The sequence below is a fragment of the Vanessa tameamea genome, chromosome 17 (assembly GCF_037043105.1).
Source record: "Vanessa tameamea isolate UH-Manoa-2023 chromosome 17, ilVanTame1 primary haplotype, whole genome shotgun sequence".
NCBI lineage: Eukaryota > Metazoa > Arthropoda > Insecta > Lepidoptera > Nymphalidae > Vanessa > Vanessa tameamea.
In genome coordinates this window covers 4,392,373-4,411,758 of record NC_087325.1, presented here as the reverse complement: position 1 = coordinate 4,411,758, position 19,386 = coordinate 4,392,373, and the positions used below count along the sequence as shown (strand labels likewise).

Genomic DNA, 19,386 nt, shown 5'->3' with positions numbered 1-19,386 from the left:
TTACACAATTAAATGCTTTGGATAAATTACGTATGTTCGTTGTGCTTATACCAATACTGTTAACTTACTCTTATTTAAAATTGTAAAATAGCAATACAAAGTATTAATGTTTAGCGATTAGTCGCGTCGATGAAATCAAAAAACAAGCAATATTCGGAACATCTGAAGGACAGAATTTTGACGTTTTTTGTCTTATTATATACTTCAAAATCAGAAACTATTTCGAAGTGGAAATACTTATTTATATTGTTCAAACATTATTAATTATGTTTTATAAAATTAAAATAAAACAGTTTTTCACACAGTACTTATTTAACCATTGATATACTTACCTAATTATAATTTCATATTTTCCAACCCCGTTCTTTAGGAGGTATTAGAGCATATCATTTTATTATTAAACTTGAAAGTACATTGAACAGTCGCTAGCTTAAAATGCTTGTATGCTCTTATTCTTTGAAGCTAATGTTACGAAACTTTTGTATATCGAAGACCATTTTAGTTTTTGGAAGTTTTGCAACATACACGTATGAAAATTAATTACTGCATTAAAAAGTATTTCATCACTTTGTTCTTCAACCAAAAAAAGTTTCAGCATCTTCACGTAACTTCTGATCATTATTAAAAATCACTTTATTGTAAAAAGCGGACGGATAGTATCGTCTAGTAAATGCATGAATAAATAAGACTGTTTTTTTTTTGTAATATTCCTTTAACCACTAACCATTTTGTTGAATGAAATGAAAAAAAACGGCATAGAAACCTATTACACAAACATCATACATATTGATTAAATACTATCAATAATTATGTACCTGCTTTTTAGGTTTTGAAATAATCAAATTAAAATCGAATATATAAATAAAAAATCAGAAATCAAAATCAGATCTCATCTTGAAAACTTTCGAGGAAAATACTTCAATGACGCGACTACGATAGAATATCTAAAGACTGATACGCTTAAAGTACAGCACAATTCATGGAAAGAAAAAACTAAAAAGAAACATACGTAGATCCTATTATTGTGTAAGTATTATATTTTCGAAAATATTCTTTTCATTATGCTGTACTGTATCTGTTTCACCTTCATAGGTTTTTTATCGTTGAACAAATCTTGTATCTATCTTTATCTTCTAAATGAAATCAATTGGCAATCAATATATATTTTACATATGATCTTCATCTGTAAAGCTAAAAGGATTTTTTGTAAATATAGTAGTAGGTAGTTAAGCAGGTAATCATTAAAAAGGTCTCTTAAAACAAAAAGTCCATTGTAGTAATACCATCGAATTCAACTACGCGAAAGACTTAATTAAGACTATCCCGTAAGAATAGCCAGCTTTAAAATAAGAATAAATAATAATTTATGTAATACCATTAAATACGCTGTAACTTATCATATTACGATTACGATTATTAAATGATCTGTTTTAACTTACGTTATTTCTAGAGGGGACAGTCTGATATGTTTCGGGATGATTTATCATCTTGTAAAGGACGCCTTGAAATATTTTGACGTCGTTCTTTGAGAGACTATGGTGTTTGTTACTTTTACTTTTAAGCAATATATAGCTTGAATAATTTTTATTGATATATTAATTATTGTCATTATCATTTTTAGATTTGTTATCAATATGGTCCATTAGCGCTTTAACACAGTTTAATATTGCTCTTCCAGTCTCTTCTATTTCTTCTTTCGGTAATCTGAATCTATGTTTCTTGCTTGTCAACTCTATTAGATAGCAATAAGGGATACCGGCTTTGCCGTAACTCCAGTCATTGCTTGTACCAGAGGCTCCGTACATTACATCCCTTGATATTCCTACCTTATATGTATTTCCACTGCTTTCGTATATAGCCTAAACAAATATACAACAAAGATTAATTTAAATCAGTGTGATTATACACAAACTTTTTTAAAGGGATTGTATGTGGGAACGACGTTCGTGGAACATTCAATTATATTGTTGTTTTTTTTTTAAATTATGATGAGATTTTTCTTGACCTTTACCAAAAGAAGCAGGATATATTATATTGTAGAAGTTTGGTTATAAGCACAAGGGAATCTACATACTAATAATCCAATGGGATGGCAAAATACACGCGAATTGAAAGCGTTCAGACGCAGGATACACAAGATTTCCGTGCTTTCCGAGGTCAGGAGAGTAAACATTTTGAGGGGTTTAAAGACCGGAGCAAAGTTTTAACTTTTAATATTTTTACTTAGCTCCGGTCCCTCCGGGCTTTAGCCAGGTGAGCGACGCGGCGAAATAGAAGCAATACCTTACTAAAAACAGCAAAGGCTAGATTAGGTTTTAACCTTAGACATGACAGTGGCTCCTTCCAGTAACCGCACATAGTCGGGGCAGAGTTCATCCCTGTACGCGAATGGGAACAGTATGACTTGTCCATAACTATGGAGGGTAATGTACACTTGGAAAGGAATGCCGGATTTATATAATATATCCTAAAAATAAAAAAAAGGTTCTTAGTTAACGAGATTCGATTAACAGTAATTGGGTAAATAAATGTAATTTAGGTATTTGTTATTCTATATTATAGCTTGAGAATAAGAAAAGTTAAAACTGAAAAAAATTAACTTAAATTGATTTATCTAGTAGTTAGTTCTTTTGTAGATCTATCAATGTGATTATTTAGCAGTCCTTCCGTAACACGGCACACAATTCTGGGCATTGATGGGTCCAACTTTAGGGTCAGTGAACCAGTGTAGCATCTAAGATTTATTGGTGGTACAATAAGTGCAGTTCTTCTTTAGTTCCGATGTCTATATTCATCAGCCAAACCACTTAACATCAGGTATTTTCTTCGCTTATCAGCCTTGTTATCATAAAATAAATCGGTCGACTCGACTTATCGAACTCGACTTATGCACAAAATATATTTCAGGTTTTTAAATATGACAACTATAATCTGGTATATTCATTTCCTGATGACATCATACCTAGTAGTCATATATTACACAACGATACAAATATTTTTATTTTTAAATTAGGCTCTCGAAATTGTTATACATCGAGTAAGTTTTATAATTCAATTAATCTGAAAACGTAGATTATAATGCCGTAGAGTTGTAAGTTAGTAAATTAATTAAATGCAACAGAACGTTATAAAACCGTAGCAGTGAAATTGATTTACGACTAAAACCTGTTTGCAGTTTAATCTCTGCGTCCAGCGTCGATGACACGATTTCGGTATCAACGGCACATTACAGCTAAATGACGATGGATTTACATTTACCTGTATTAATATATTGGACTTTATTACACGCATCACTTTGTTTTCATGGATCAATAGCAAAAACAAATATTTTATCCACTTATTTTTAAATTATAATACTACTTTCATACTTTGAATATAATCTAGACACAAATGTGTAACACTGTTACAAACATAATTTATATTTGTGGTCACTCTAATGCATTACTACTTGTAACTTAATATATGTATGAAATATATTTAAAGTTCTGATATTTACATAATATTCACTAATCGATTCCATAATAAGTACAAAATTGCCTTAATCATTTGAACCAAACCAATATTTTCACGTAGCTGTTATTTGTAAACTAAGAAAATTTGATACTATAGAAATGAGTCTTACTCTCATAGCACACGACTCAGGTTCCGAAAATGGTACTTGGCCTCGATAGAAAGCATTGGTTGGATTATCCGAGGATCCTTTGCCTCCCCATCCATAACTAAAAGGAATAAAAATGTTATGCTGGATTATTTTCTCCTTCCAATTTTTATTGTCCTCGTCGTATCGTTTATATAACTCGCGGTTAACATATTTATTTAATGGTCTTGCATATGAATCAACTGAGATACTTAATTTTTTACCAGACGAAGCTAGCATACGAGCCAATAATATATAATGATGGCCATTCAAGCTGTTTGAAGTAATAAAGTATTATTAGTTGTAATAATATTTTCGCTAACATTTTTTAACTTTGGTTTATTTTATTCCAAATATTTGTATTACAAAAATAGCCTTTTTTTTGAGAAATAGAGACTAAATCGTTATTTCATGTTTGTCTATCTAATCAAACAGTTATACTCTTTCATGTAATATAATTTTCTATTAATTCTTACTAATATTATAAGGTTTGTATGTATGGATGTCATGATGGCCTGTTACTCTTTCACCCAAAAACTACTGAATGAATTTTAATGATAATTTACAATAATATAAGCTTCTACAGCAGTATTGACACATACCTAGGCTATAATTTATAAAGACATGTTGTTTTATATGTATGCCATTATTGCCAAAATAGTGAACCAAACATACAATGTTGATAAATAAAAATTGATAATTTCTTTTTAATGCACCATTTGATCAAGGATCAAGAAATTGATCCTTATATCAAATAAATACTTTAATCGCATCCGGTATTGTGTAAATGCGATAAGCCTGTCTGTTGCTCTATCACAGCCATACCACGGAACCGAATTTGATGAAATTTTGTATGAAGCAAAATTAAGTTCAAGGAAGGACATTTGGAGCCCACCTGAGGAGGCTACTTTTTATGCCTAATACCAACTGACAACCAAGTATTAAAACGCGAGCGAAGACGCGGGCAAAAACAAAACGAATTCATTAAAAATAACCGGGATCCAGAAACGTACCACCCCACCGACTACGTTCTGAGCCGAGGTGCGATCTCATAGGAGACACCCTCAGGACGAACGTCACTTTCGAGCCCAAAAGGGTTCACCTCAAGGCAGAGTCTTAGCACTCGCCCCAACGTTCGGTGACGCTGTAAAGGCCAGTAGGGCCAACAGCAATACACAACCACAGATACAAAAAAAGAAACGTACTGCGGCAAAATCCAACAATGAGTTACATCAGAGTGAATAATACAAATACCTTCTAGATAAAATAGTTAATGGTTCAATTCACATGGCATGGTATATAAATCTCAAAATATACATCTTTTTTTATGACTTGATCTTTTAATTGCACAATTATATTATATAAATACCTAAAATTTCTATTAAGATCAACTCCGACACATTGTCCACCAAACCAGGCTCTATTTTTTCGCCACATACGATCGACGGTGTGCGAGTATTCATAGCCGTCGGGATTAACAACTGGATGAAAATACCTATGAATTGAAATATTGTAATTATAGCGGCAGACTATTATTATATAAGCTCCGTCTGTCGGAATAATTATTATTGTTTTAAAGTTTTGGTTTTATTTAAATGATAATATTTTACAAAACGACTTGTTAAAACAGAATGTAGTTCTTATATTAAGGATTTTTTGTATTAGATTAAACATGTTTTACTAATTTCATTCATACTATAACCATATTGTTTGGAATTTATTCCAACAAATCTTGATACTTTTACTGAAAAGAAACGTGTATAGTTTGCTTACAAATATCAAAATATCTTGTAGCGAAGTAATACAAAATAATTTTGATATAATATAAGTATATTGATAAACGTTACAATATTTACCAGTCTTTATTTGTCATACTAGTTGGCAATGTTGCGAAATTTCGTACGATATGATCAGAAATGTACGTAGCGACAGCGGGTGCGATCCATTCCCGTGCATGGATTCCTGCATCCATCCACACTGCCGAATTACTTGCATTACTGTTCGAGACCTTGAGAATCTTAAAGAAAAAAAAATGTTATAATTTACCTTACGAAATTTAATTTCTTAAAATGATAACACAAATTTGAATTCGGTCATGATGTAACTATTAAGCTATGCTCTCTTTAAAATACTTTACCTTCAATTTTCTGCCCTCTATAGAATTTCCAATAACTCCTACAGTACATATCGATGGAAAATCATACTCCAGATCATCTAAGAACGAATGTATTACACTCAACCGATGATATTCAGTCCAATTTATTTGTTTATGTGTTTTGTTTATACTTTTCTCTAAAATAGATAAAAATATACAATACTATAATATTTATAAACTTGAAACTATTCAATTCAAACTCGTTTTGTAAGTTCATTCAACTTCGTACTTTCAGCTGTGTCATATCCTTTATTGTGATCGCATTCGGGTGTTATTGTTGACTTTAATACTGATTCTCTTTGTAGTGTTTCCTTAAAACATGATTCGGATTTTAGTTCTTCTTTCGGACATTCTGTGTCATTTTCAGATTTCTTTTCACGAACGTATCTCTCATGACATACTTGCGTTTCTTCATCATTAAAAAAATGAACATTAGTTTCATTATCAAAAAGTTGTACGTTAGTTTCATTATCTTTCACATCATCATTAAAAATATAAGGATCCAAATAACTCATATCAATAATGGGATGTGCGTAGCCTCTGTTGTAAAAATTGTTTACACTACTCATTATTTAAGTCAAGTATAGGTTTTACAACTGAGAACTGCCTTCAATTTTGGTGTTTATATATTTATAGCCGGTTGTTTGCATTTTAACCCCAAATTTATTTAAACTATTGCATGATTAACTATTAAAGTATTTTAGGTGTCTGTTACGTAATCATGCTGATAGCAATTGTGCTATTTTGACGATTTTGTGAATTGTGACACAATGTAATTCAATTTCTCAGTTTAATGACATCATCTGCACATTTAACTGCAATTAATTCTGGCAACGTCACGTAGCATTGAGCAGGCCATAAATAAAATTAAAGTTTTTTAATTATAATCTTAGTTACAATTTAAAATGAATTATATGTATCCAAACATGCAATATTAATGGTTTTTAATAGACTTTTATGTAATATTAAACAATAATAAATGAAGTCAAAAAATTATGTAACCATATAAAATGTAAGAAGTATACTACTTTTACAAAAGTAAGTGTCCGATTATTTTTTTAACAGTGAAATTTAGAACTAAAATAAAATAACTATAAAGGGATCCCGATAAATCTAACAAGCGAGTAACAAGCTAGAGGGAGGCTGGAGGCGCAATTAAAAAGATAAACGCGTGTAAGACGAAGTCGAGGCGACATTTGGGTGGGGGCGTTTGGGGACCGCCGTCTGGTTAGCGGGTTACCATGAGACCTACCCCTACTAATGTATTTTATATCACAATGAATATTTACTTAAAGTACAAGATTATATAATATCTACTCATTTTGGAATACAAATTTGTAACCAGATTTTGAAGGATGAAAAGGAGCACATTTTGCTATACCTACATTTTACAGATATCGATATTTATATTTTTCTAAGTCTCGTAATTATTTGGTCGAGTAGGACCAAATGAAGACTTACACAACTTTGCATTTTACAACAATTAATTGGTTTTATATACCTGTTTTTATTTCAGAATTATTAATATATTATGCTATTTGCTTATGACAATATCGCAAAGAGAAAGTTTATTATCATGAACATCATTTTGAAACTCACTGCAAGGTGTGAGATTTTATCAGGATACCATCGTTGCCAGAACTCTTTGTCAATCGTTTCATTGTCTAGGGGGAGGTCGTCTCACACTACGTTCGCCTAAGCTCTGGAACCGCCTCCACACGAGAACTATCTTAGGTTCGTTTACTCTACGGACTATGTCAGTTAGTATTGTTTTCCACACATTTTGTTTCGGAGTTTTTATTTCCGAGAAATGTATAGCTCGCTAAATTATATAATTTGAAATTGGAAAGTAGCTGTACTGTCGGTTTCTACACTATCAAGGTGAAAATCCATTGTTCAATGACAAATCTTTAGGGATTAAAGTATAATAGTAATCGTATGATAAGTAGGATTTAATTATTTTTTATATTAAAAAAAAGGTATGATTATCGTTTACAATAAATAAGATATATTAGAAATTTAAAATTACTTAACTAAGATTGAGTGAATAGAAAGTGAGAAAAGGAAAAGTTACCTATGGTAAGGTATTTTCATTAAAAGGGAGTGCATAGGCGAGGGACGGAGAGGCGTTTACTGAAAATATCTGATTACATCTAATTATCGAGCGAGTGGCGCGGCTCTTAGCGCCTTAGCTCTTTGAGCCTTCTTGATTACATGGCTATTGTTTGCTCACATTTTTGCGACTGAAGAGTTTTCGATGGCAAACTCTGTATGAGCTTGTGCAAATTATAAAAACAGAGCTGTTAGGCAAATTAGGTATTTTAATGAAACATTTAAGGAAAACATAATGAAAATTGTGAATTTATTTTGATTAACTTTTAATTATATGTATCAACAGAATCAATATGAATTGGCTCACATAGTTATCTAATCTTAGCTTGAATTACAAATACCTAATTCTGTAATAGTTTTAACTGAAATATATAGTAATCATTGGTATTTCAAAAAATATAATCGGATTATTAAAAATATAGATCCAACTCTATTAGGCTATGGTTTAATAGTACAAAAATAAAATAATTTCTTACGATTTGTTTTCTGTCAATTATGTCAAAATTCTAGTGACTATTTTAGAAACCTAAAAAAAATTTAAAATTACTGTTTATAATTTGGCAAAAGTGGCACGAAAGGGCAGTCGATATCAAATATGGGACGTAAAATGCGTAAAAGAAGGACAAAAATTATTTTTGAAAAATTTAGATAACAAGGGTGGTAAGTTTTCTTCACGATAATTGAAATGACAAATCTATTTTGAAGATGTGAAAATGCTAGAATATTTCGCATCTTTTAGAATGCATGAGTGCAGTTTTTCAAATTCGTTAATTAATATTCTTATTTAAGCTATCAACATCTGCAAGGAAGGGACGATTGCTATGGACGTAATGGTAGATGCAAATCGAAAGATGCAAGTTGAAAAATTACTTCGTGACAGAGATATAGAATTTGAGGTCACGGGCACCGACGGATCGCGTAATAAAAGTCCCACCACCGGTTACCTTAGCCCAAGACCAAAGTCACCAAGTAAATAGATTTACATTACCTATTGTTCGATGCTATTTCATACATTAGAATTTTTAAATCTTAAATGGCAAATTATAGTTATGTATGATATATATCTCGTTATATTTAACGTGTTGGTGATCAGATGTAAACCATCATCCAAATCTTTCAACAGATCAGGATAAGGCTCTATGTATTTTTACAACAAAAAACCACAATATTTTATTATTGACTAATTTTCCAGAACGCACACTGGATTGGAAGGATTTTTATCCCCTAAATGTAATCTACAATTTCATGGACAATTTAGAAATTCAATATCCTTCATCGTGTTCCGTGACCTCTATAGGACAGTCAGTGGAAGGAAGAGATATAAAGGTTGGTAAAAAAATTACTATATTCAACCCAGTGCATTATTACGTAATGAAGTAATTGTTACTTGTTCACAGATGTTAAAAATTTCTAACAGTAACGCCGGCAATTCCGGTGTATGGATAGATGGTGGCATTCATTCACGTGAATGGATTACTGTATCTGTTGTAACTTATATTGCTGATCAGTTTGCAAGAAACTTAGACAATCTTCCTGAAAATATAACTAATAAAGATTGGTAGTATATTCTAACATAAATTTTTTTATGACCTAAATTATTTCATTTGGTAGTGCGAGCTTCTAGTACTCTTCTAGTACTAGCAAAACAATTTTAAACATATATTTTTATGTTTAGGTATTTTCTTCCTGTTGTGAATCCTGATGGCTATCATTATTCTCACACTAATGAACGCATGTGGCGAAAGAACAGAGCTCGTGTTGGAAACTCAATTTTTGGTGTTGATCTCAATAGAAATTTTGGGTATATGCGAAATATTTGCGTAAGCAATTTGTACATATTTTTGGTATTATTACTGACACAGTTTTCTGCTTTTTCATTCAGATATTATTGGGGACGAGGTGGGGTAGATAGTTCTTCTGAAGACCCAAGTCATCTTAACTTTAGAGGCTCAGAACCATTTTCGGAACCCGAAACTGCTGCAATCAAGGTGGTTTATACATAGTTTATCTATAGCTATCTACATTTTTAATTCTTAGTTTCATTTAGTTGTTGTTACTGTTTTTGGTTACAGGATTTTATTTTATACTCAAGTACTCGCTTTAAGATATTCCTAACATTCCACGCGTATAGTGAGGTCATAAGTTTTCCATGGTGTTTTACGGCTGACCCTTGTGCCGACTATGTTAATCTCCTGGAAGGAGGTACAACGATGTCTAAAGTAAATATTAGAAAAAATAACATATTTCTAGATAGTTTATATTTTTTTAATTTTATAAATAAGTTTTTATTTTCAGGCAATTTATAATGTTAATGGTCGCATGTATAAAGTTGGGAACTTTAAGGATTTAATGTATTTTGCAACCGGAACAAGCATTGACTGGAGCTATGGAAGTGCGCGTATTCCATTTTCTTATTTAATAGAACTAAGGAGCAGACAACACAAGTTTCTATTACCTAAAGAGGAAATTTTAGATTGCTGTAAAGAGATTATACAGGGCGTAAAAGCGTTGGCTGAATTTGTTGATAAAAAGAAATGTTTAAATTGTAGCTTGTTTTATAATAAAAATTGTTAACATGTATTTTATTATTTACTAATTTAACATACATTATATACATTGTAAAGTATTTAAAAATATATATTCCCCGATCGCTTATTATACAAGTAAATATTCCATAAATTAAATATTTAATTATAATTGCGATTCATGATGCGAATCGATTGTCATGAAACGAATTTACTTATTTTCTTGTTTTTGATGAATTGTACAAATTTATGTCATAACTAAAAGCAATTATAAATTTCTACTTTTTAAATGCGTGACTGTTGATCGACAAATTTCATTAAAGCCTGCACTGCCTTCCAGTTTTCATTACACGTGTCCAGGATTTGGTCTTTCGGTAACCTGAACTTGTATTTCTTACTTCTTAATTCAATCATGTAGGTGTATGGAATTTTCGCGATGGCGTAACTCCAATCTATGCTGGTACCACAGGCGTAGTATGTTAAATCTTTTGTACTGCCCACTTTGTATATGATTCCACTGTATTCAAATATTGCCTGGATGAAATAATATATTAATTGTATTAAGTTTGTTAAACATTTTACTAATTATTTGGAAAATTAAATATTTGCTTGTATTTTTTAATTTACCCGCCATACTAAGGTAGGACATTTAGATCATGTTTGGTAAAGCTACTCTACTAGGTTCTTACGTGGACATGTTACCCTTGCCATAATCGCGCCACCTTCTAGTAAACGTAGGTAGTCTGCACAGGGCTCGGTTTTGTAGCCCCACGGGAATATGATCAGCTCATAGTAGCTATGAAACGATAGGAACACTTTGAAAGGTGTTGACGAACTCAATATGGTATCCTAAAAATGTTATTAAATGTAAAACCTTCTTATAATGTAAACTGTATTTTTATTAAATAATTTATGAAATATATATATTTACCCTGACAGCTGCTGTTTCGGGTTCCGAGAAAGGCTCAGGTCCTCTATAAAACACATTATTTGGCATTTCAGAGGAACCTTCTTCCCCATTGTTTCCCCAGCCAAAACTGCACAAAAATATTGAATAGTAATAAATAATTTTGGTTTTTAGTAATCACTCGGACTCAGTTCCCAGAACTTATGCCCATATGTACATGTATACTTATTATGTAAGCCTCAATCACTGAACGGAATACCAACCAATCAAGCTGTGTGAATCGCAGGTTCGATCTTGAACCTTTCAGGAATTTTAGTTTAGAAAATTAAAACTTGTTAGTTATCACAATGGTTAAAGTATAACATCGAAACAGTAATTGCTGTAAATTGCTGTATTTCAGTCCAAATACTGAACGCTCAAGAACAATTACAGGCACAAGGAATAGAAACGTAGTAAGTGGTATATACTTTTTAAACACCAGCGTCTACGGACAAACGTGATCACTAATTATATAGCATTATAGGTTATCCATTCGTATGTTTTCTTAAAATAAACTGGAATATAAATTTAAACAGGAACCTAAAATTTCTGTTGAGATCAACTCCAACAAACTCGCTATCGTGTCGCGCTCGATTCTTTCTCCACATACGGTCTCGTGTGTGTGTGTACACGTAGCCGTCTGGGTTCAACACTGGAACTATATACCTGCGTGAAATTGATTAAATAAGTTACTTAATAAAAATAGTCCTTCAGTACATATTCACTTTTATGATACTGTCTTACATTTTGTTTGTTCGGTTAATATTTCACAAGTGAATGAACTCTAGTGTGCTGATATCTAATATGAAAGTTTCCAAATCTAAAAAAACTTTAGCATTTTTGTCAAAGTTAAATTTGTTTCAGGATTTCGCTCAATTGGTCTTTAGACAGATCTCTTACTGTTTTCGTATATTTTAAAATTATCTTAATTGAATTCAATATCATGATTATGGCTAGAAATAATGTTACTTGTGAGATGATGTCAGAAGTGTGGAAGAAGATGCATGCTGCGCCGACCCCAAATAAAATTGGAATAAGGAATTTAAAAAATTACGCGAAGAAACCTACGTACTTTCGGATGAAAATCTACCATATGTGTACCCAATTAACACGCACTGTAATTTGGAGTAGCATGTTAGAATAAACCTAAAATCTTAGCCCAGCAGTGGGATATATTCAGACTGATACATTTACCGTATATCTTTATTGGTTGTTTAAACCTTAAACATATAAAGTACTAAATACATTCAATTATTGCGACGAATAGTTTCGTACTTAATGTAGAAAGACCTGTATAGGAAAAAGAAGTTAACAATCCTTTTAAGTAAAAAAAATACGTTACCAATCTTTATTAGTAATAGAAGAGGAAGTGTTCTGAAAGTTTCTGACAATAATATCGGCAAGATAGGTCACAACAGCTGTTGTAATCCACTCTCGTGAATGTATGGATCCGTCTAACCACACTGCAACATTGCTTGCGTTGCTGTTCGATATCTTTAGCATCTACCATAGAGAAGAATTGGAATTATCATCAGTAAAAAGTATCATAGTAAAAAATATCAAGTTATCATAATTTTATTCATTATTCATAATATCAGTGTCTGTTTCAAGAAAGCTACGAGAAAATCCAAGTGCAAAATGTATTAGAAACAATAACAATATATTTTTAATTATACTGATACATATAAATATATTGCTTTTAGTACCTTGATATCTCTACCTTCTACAGATTTACCGATAACATAAACGGTACAGATAGCTGGAAAATCCTTTTCCAATTCATCCATAAACGAATATATAACATCGAGTTTATGGAATCTATTCCAATCCATTAACAGTACTGAAAGTTAGGATTTATATCAATAAATTAATAAACAAGCTTATTATATATATATTTTTTAATTTTAGATAAAAATATTATTTTTTAAATTAATAGAAATATATTCCTTACTTCTTCTTCTTCTTGGTCGTTCGGATGGAGCTAATTTTTTATTTTTGCTTGTATATTTTTGAATCATTCCGCTTGGTATGTGATTTTCTACAAAACGATATTTAATAAAAAATAGTTAAATAGTAAAGACGTCATAATTATAGAAGATTAGGTATGTAACTAACTTGGGCTTACTAATGTACCCCTTCTCTTTCGAAACATCCTTGTTTGTGTACAACTTTCGGTTTTTTGAGCTACTTTTCCAGTTTCTTCTGAAGAGTCATCTCTGCTAAAGAGATTGTTATGACGGACGGAACTAATACATTGTTCAGAATAATTCATTTTGACAATAAATTGATTGATAAACGGAAAACAAATACAGATGATTTATGTTTGTATTTAAAACGAAGATTTTTAATTGTATCAATACATATTTGTTATTATTATACAAATGTAAAAGATGGAATAGTTATTAATTAATAAACAAACACTAAAATTTAGCACACAAAATAGTCTCCAGTTACCTATATACAGGAAACAAGAAGAGGCGATGAAATGATTGAATATGATTTAAAGGACAGATAAAGGCAAAAAATATAATTATTCAAAAGTTTTTTGCAAAAATAGGTTTTATATAACTATGTGTAAAGTTTTTTCACAAGAAGATGGTAATGAGATAAAAAACTAAAGTCATTTAATAAATTTTCTAAAAATACGCTGTAGATAGTGAACTAGTAAATAAAATGAACTGCTCTCAGCAGTGACTGAAACGTGAACAAATTTCGGTCTCGGATTAGAAAACCGCGGGCAGAAAACTGCGCGTCAACTGCGTCCGCGTCCGCTTGCAATCGCAATCATGATGTCACGCGCGGTGTTATTCTGGAATTTGTTATTTGACGTCCTTAATTTAGAAAAATATAATAACAAATAATTATATATAATTTCATTTTATCCTCATTTCATAACTCAGAGCTTTCCAACAAAGAAAATTAGCAAAATATAGGCACATTTATTTATATGACCAATTACTAGTTTAAAAATAACATTAAAAAAGTACAAACAGTGTACTCACTTAATGTTGTTTAACCGATTTCTATATAGCTTGGTATGAATATATAATTTTTTTTTAGAGAAGATTTTTGTGATATCTATTTTAGTGTATGTAAAACTACAGCACGTCAACTTTTTTAACGGTAAATTATTTTTATTAAGTACAATAACATAGAGTAATAATAGTTTATTACTCTACGTTTTAATTTTGTTTTAAGATAGAACTTGCTCTTCAAAAGATTAAAAAAAACCTAGCTATAAGAAAACACAGGTCGATGTTTTTTTAAGCAAAAATGTTATCGAAATGATATCGTATTAGAATCGATTTTTGAAATAGAATAAGTATCAAAACTTTTACAGTTCAACTTTGAACAGTCGGTGAGCGCAGTCCCGTTAATTGTAGACAAACGAGATTGATTGAAATGGACATGCAATTTCTAGCTACGTCGCTTTTTACATTCCTAATCGACAGGTAAAAATTAGCTAAGGTAAATTACAGTTTAAACAACGATATATTTAGGTAAGGTTTGTTAATGATTAATATGTTTTGGGTGTTTAAATTCCGATAGATATTGTTTAAAATTAATGATTATTGACTTTCGTAGATAGAAACTAGAGCGATTCGTATCAATGAAAATTTACAAACCAATACTATAATTAGAATAATCTTTTGGTATATTAAAATTTTAATATTAATATTGATAATTATAGTTTTCATGACGTCATATACGATATATTTATGTATTTGTTTACTTCTTTAAATTTTATATATATACTAGTTGTCGCTCGCGGCTTCGCTCGCGTTCTAAGGGTTAGTTGTCATGTGTTAGACAAAAAAAAGTAGCCTATTTCTTTCCTTAGAGTTGAAGTTTGCTTCATAACAAATGTCTTTGAATTCGGTTCATTGGGTTGGCAGTGAAAGAGCGACAGACATACAGACAGACAGAGTTACTTTCACATTTATAATATTAGTATAGATATAGTTATGATATATTATATTAGAGAGTATTGACTTGATTTTTTAAATATGTAATATAATATGTGCTTACTGTTTATTGCTGAGTGTTAAAGTAATATTTAAGTTTAGTTTAAATTTAGCATGTGTCAAATGTATGCATATCCTAAGTATTTGATACAAACAATTAACATAAACGGAATACATTTTAATTTGCTCATATAAGATCATAAAAATGTATCCAACGTTAATCTCGTCTAAAAGGCGTGGGGGGAGGGTTCCGAGTTCGATTACCGGGCGATAATTAACGCGATTACGCGGAGATAGTGGCGTGAAATGTCGACATCCCAACTAATTGAAATGTAAGGCATACACTACATTGTTTGGCTTAAGATATTTGACTAAAGATTCTGTAACAACAATATACTAACGAATTATGTATGTTTACTCGTAGTTACTCGAGTTTAATTATGTTAGATGTTTGATGTATACTTTTTGTCGAATAAGAAAACTAATATATACATACATAAGAAATTTTAAATTAGCTTTATTTTTATTTATTTAACTATATTAAAAGCTACAACAATTCGAAATGTAGCCTGTAATATTATAAACAGCAACTCGATAGTTGCTCTTGTGTATGACCAATTAAAGACAGACAGACAGCCAAAAAATATACCATAATATGAAATGTAAGAATTATTTAAATGTTCATAGTAAAAGATACGAGACTATTGCTGGGTGGAATTTAAGCCTTGTCATTGATAAATTCTGAAACAATAAAAAAAAAACAATTGAATAATAACTACATATATTAATTTTATCTATATAAAATAAAATGAGTAGTTTATACTTGGAACATCACTTTAGTGAAGACAATTACTCGCTATCCTAGTTAGAAGCATTCAGCGTGTTGCGCGTTGTGTGGAGAAGATTAGGTACATAGTTCGGTCTAGGTGATTGCACAAAGTGAACTGACTTTATCATCTCTACGCAGACTGTCTGCATTTGAATGAAGATATTTGATTCGATTTAGACACTTTGTTTAAATCATTTTGCACTGATACCAAGAAAAGAATGCTACGCTATTACATTCGTGTCGAAATATTCGTTATTAAAACAATTTTAGTATTTCTTGATTGTTGAATATCGTGTTTTAGTGCTTACTTACGTTCCATATGGAATTCATTTGTAATATTTCATTCTACGATTTAGGCCTTTTTTTCGCTGGAATGTTTACATTTTCCTCACATGAAATGGGGGGTCCGAGTCGCACATACGCCTTGGGGAACTCGGACCCAAGACGCCGAGTACACCTATACCTACCTACTAAAAACCATCGGTACCCTCTCCGTTTATTCGGCGGACGCCACGGGATAACTTTCTCGTGCTACCGTGACGTTCCGGTTTAGGCCTGCGTTGTATTTCTATTAATAATTTTAAGTAAATTTTTAGGTATCTATAACTGAAGTCCAAATTAACTCGAAATACTTACATGTCACAATTTCTAAATAAGAGCTCGATAATATATCATTAAAATCAAATTATCATATAATATCGTCACAAAATGTGTATGTGTGCTAAATAATTGTATTTTCCGGAAAAATGTATAACTTACACTATAGACCATAGAAACAAGAAATATTAATGTACGGATAGGAGAACGCAAACCAAAAGATATTCGTAGTCTGGGTACAGATATATATCTGTAATAGGCTACCGAACTAATATTAGTTCGGTAGCCTATTGCCGGATGTGATATCTTGGTGACATACTCATTGAAATATCATATTTCTATGTTTTACTGTTCAATCTTAGATGGCTGAAACTCATAAAGAAGTAAATATTAGTGACGTTTCAGCGTTTAGAGGGTCAAATTAAATGTGTTATACCGATCACTTATCTACGAAAAAAGTGAATGCCTTGAAACGAATGTACCGTGGGTCGTTTTAATGTAAGTCGATTTCGTGTAAACAACGCTGTCACTGGCTTCCTGCGCCGCTGGCGTGACAAAGAGAAGACGATTTCGCAGACATGACTTAAAATCGCTAATCTTATGCTTAAAACTTTGTATATTTTCAAGCATGCCATGTATTCGTTTTTGTATAATTAAATTAATAAAAATATATGATGAGATCCCGACTTCGTGTGGGTAAAATAAATATAACTAAACAAATACGGATTATCCTTTACTTTCATATAACACACCCGTAAAAGCCAAACATGGCCGCCGGTCAAACTTCATGTAATTGAATATCGAAATAACTCGATTATAAGAAATTTGCGGATATTTGTTGTCGATTTTAAATATATATAAATCATTATCTTTTAACGATCTATAATTCCATAGTCCATAGGTTTCGATCGGGTCTATCGTGGACCTGCACACAATTATAAATATAGAAGATAGTTAATTATTACTTTTAAATAGTAGTTTTTTAATAATGAGGAAAAACCATATATTTATTTATTAAATTAGAATAAGAAACTCTGATTTTTTTTTTTAGTGTTTAAGTTGAATATATATTTATGTATATAAATATCTTTACCGCAAACGTTTTATGTCTAGGTCTGTTATCAAGTGTATGATAGCGCGACGTCATCGTTGAAACAAGGTCTCTCGAACGAGCCTTTGGATAACGGATGAATACAATACAATACTCTATGACAAGGACATAGAGGGAGACGGGTAGCATCAAAAAATTGTGCTTCCAATAAGGGACATCATTAATTCTCGCAGTCGGGCTTGTCGGGGGATTGCCTGCATTACTCTAATAGCTTCTGAGAAAAATAACGGATCAATATCCGGAGATCCGGTCGGCTTTTGTTGTGGTCGTTTATCTGCCCTGATTGCGTTTAAAGTCCTGTGTTTTCTCATGTGCTATAAAAACATTTTTATTATTGTTTCTTTTTGTGAGTACGAGTTATTTTTTTTTTATTTTCTTTACCTTCGCATCTTCGGTCTAATGATGTGGTTTTGTGTAAATAAAATTTACGTTTGATGTTTGTTAAATGATGCACTGCCAATGTACCTACACGTGCAATTGAAAAGTGCAATAGATTTTCACTAATACCTGTGACATACTTTTTAGTATCAAGTTTTCTTGAAACGCGAAGATTTTACAAAAATGGATTATGTTACTAAAGTTACTTCAACATATATTTAATTCAGTTTTTGCCATTAGGTATAATATTAAATCTCTTTAAGAATGTTAAATAAGTACTTCTGCGAGATACTAAAACTCTAATAGTCTTGTAAAAATCCCTCGAGTATCTAAGTATTTCTTTCAAATAATTATCTGAGAAAAACATCCGGATTTCTTGCGGAGTTCGTTAGGATCTTACGGGCCCTCCCTAAGTAGAATTAATGATTCCCTTTATTGAAAGTTCAATTTTTTGATTAGGGGCCACGGCCTTTTCCCCGAACAGTGTTCAAACACCGGATAACAGGGTTTTATTTGCATTCGGTCAATACTGATTTGATTTGATTTATATAAAGATACTGCGTTTTTAAGATGCAAACAGCATAAAACATGATTAAAGTCGCGATTTTATTCGCCTACGCGTTTGTTTTAGATTTAAAAAAATATAGTTATAAGTAGTCGAATAATCTTAGAAATTAATATATTTTACACAATAAATATATTTAAAGCATTGAAGAAAATATGAAGGGTAATTGAAACAGTGCAACTACAGACACAAGGGACATAGCATCTTAGTTCCCAAGGTTGGTGGTGTATTGGCGTTTTAAGGGATGCCACGTTTCTTACATGCCAGTCTGACTACGTATTTCAAAACAAAACTAGAGTCTCGTTTTAAGTACAACACTGTGATATTATTATAAATAATCAAATATCTAAGTTGTATTTGAATAGTCATTATAAAAAGTAGGATCTATGACAAAACATCATATTGTAGATGTTGTAATAAATATTTAAGATTGCACATCTTAATTCCCGTCATTGCACCACGACTATGACGAGACGCCTACACTTATCGAAGATCATTTTAAAGGATAAATTTTCACCGATGCGGGTATTGGAGTAGCGGGTCGGAATATCCTACAAATCTCAATA

At 31.4% G+C, this 19,386-nt stretch overlaps 3 protein-coding genes across 4 annotated transcripts; 1 reads left to right on the top strand and 2 right to left on the bottom strand.

The window, feature by feature from the left end:
- Positions 1-1,528: 1,528 nt before the first annotated feature.
- On the bottom strand, positions 1,529-7,453 carry LOC135193752 (carboxypeptidase B-like). The gene is made up of 8 exons (XM_064217568.1): positions 7,392-7,453; positions 6,022-6,332; positions 5,775-5,929; positions 5,494-5,654; positions 5,007-5,132; positions 3,623-3,719; positions 2,321-2,467; positions 1,529-1,859 (listed from the first exon to the last, which is right to left on the bottom strand). The coding sequence occupies exons 1-8, from the start codon at positions 7,451-7,453 to the stop codon at positions 1,596-1,598; spliced, it is 1,323 nt and encodes a 440-aa protein (XP_064073638.1). The 3' UTR covers positions 1,529-1,595.
- A 947-nt stretch (positions 7,454-8,400) lies between these two features.
- LOC113400381 (carboxypeptidase B-like) lies at positions 8,401-10,484 on the top strand. The gene is made up of 8 exons (XM_026639937.2): positions 8,401-8,564; positions 8,694-8,873; positions 9,097-9,230; positions 9,302-9,462; positions 9,580-9,705; positions 9,787-9,892; positions 9,977-10,123; positions 10,200-10,484. The coding sequence occupies exons 2-8, from the start codon at positions 8,726-8,728 to the stop codon at positions 10,476-10,478; spliced, it is 1,101 nt and encodes a 366-aa protein (XP_026495722.1). The 5' UTR covers positions 8,401-8,564; positions 8,694-8,725; the 3' UTR covers positions 10,479-10,484.
- A 107-nt stretch (positions 10,485-10,591) lies between these two features.
- LOC113400421 (carboxypeptidase B-like) lies at positions 10,592-13,695 on the bottom strand. Of its 2 annotated transcripts, none has more exons than XM_026639978.2 (8): positions 13,491-13,695; positions 13,327-13,413; positions 13,082-13,215; positions 12,718-12,878; positions 11,916-12,041; positions 11,361-11,466; positions 11,132-11,278; positions 10,592-10,963 (listed from the first exon to the last, which is right to left on the bottom strand). In XM_026639978.2, the coding sequence occupies exons 1-8, from the start codon at positions 13,645-13,647 to the stop codon at positions 10,715-10,717; spliced, it is 1,167 nt and encodes a 388-aa protein (XP_026495763.2). In that variant the 5' UTR covers positions 13,648-13,695; the 3' UTR covers positions 10,592-10,714. The 2 variants fall into 2 exon arrangements, with proteins under 2 accessions (XP_026495763.2, XP_064073561.1); XM_064217491.1 differs by having other exon boundaries at positions 10,843-10,963; positions 11,119-11,278.
- Positions 13,696-19,386: the final 5,691 nt, after the last annotated feature.

Coding starts and splice junctions, on each gene's coding strand:
- LOC113400421 (XM_026639978.2), bottom strand. CDS start 13,647: ATGAATTATTCTGAACAATGTATTAGTTCCGTCCGTCATAACAATCTC. Junction 13,216..13,326: donor ACGACCAAGAAGAAGAAGAA/GTAAGGAATATA, acceptor CCTAACTTTCAG/TACTGTTAATGGATTGGAAT. Junction 12,042..12,717: donor TCTATTACTAATAAAGATTG/GTAACGTATTTT, acceptor AATTTCACGCAG/GTATATAGTTCCAGTGTTGA.
- LOC113400381 (XM_026639937.2), top strand. CDS start 8,726: ATGGACGTAATGGTAGATGCAAATCGAAAGATGCAAGTTGAAAAATTA. Junction 9,231..9,301: donor TGGAAGGAAGAGATATAAAG/GTTGGTAAAAAA, acceptor ACTTGTTCACAG/ATGTTAAAAATTTCTAACAG. Junction 9,706..9,786: donor GATCTCAATAGAAATTTTGG/GTATATGCGAAA, acceptor TTTTTCATTCAG/ATATTATTGGGGACGAGGTG.
- LOC135193752 (XM_064217568.1), bottom strand. CDS start 7,453: ATGAAACGATTGACAAAGAGTTCTGGCAACGATGGTATCCTGATAAAA. Junction 6,333..7,391: donor ATAAAATCTCACACCTTGCA/GTGAGTTTCAAA, acceptor TTTTTACAACAG/AGGCTACGCACATCCCATTA. Junction 3,720..5,006: donor GATCTTAATAGAAATTTTAG/GTATTTATATAA, acceptor TATTCCTTTTAG/TTATGGATGGGGAGGCAAAG.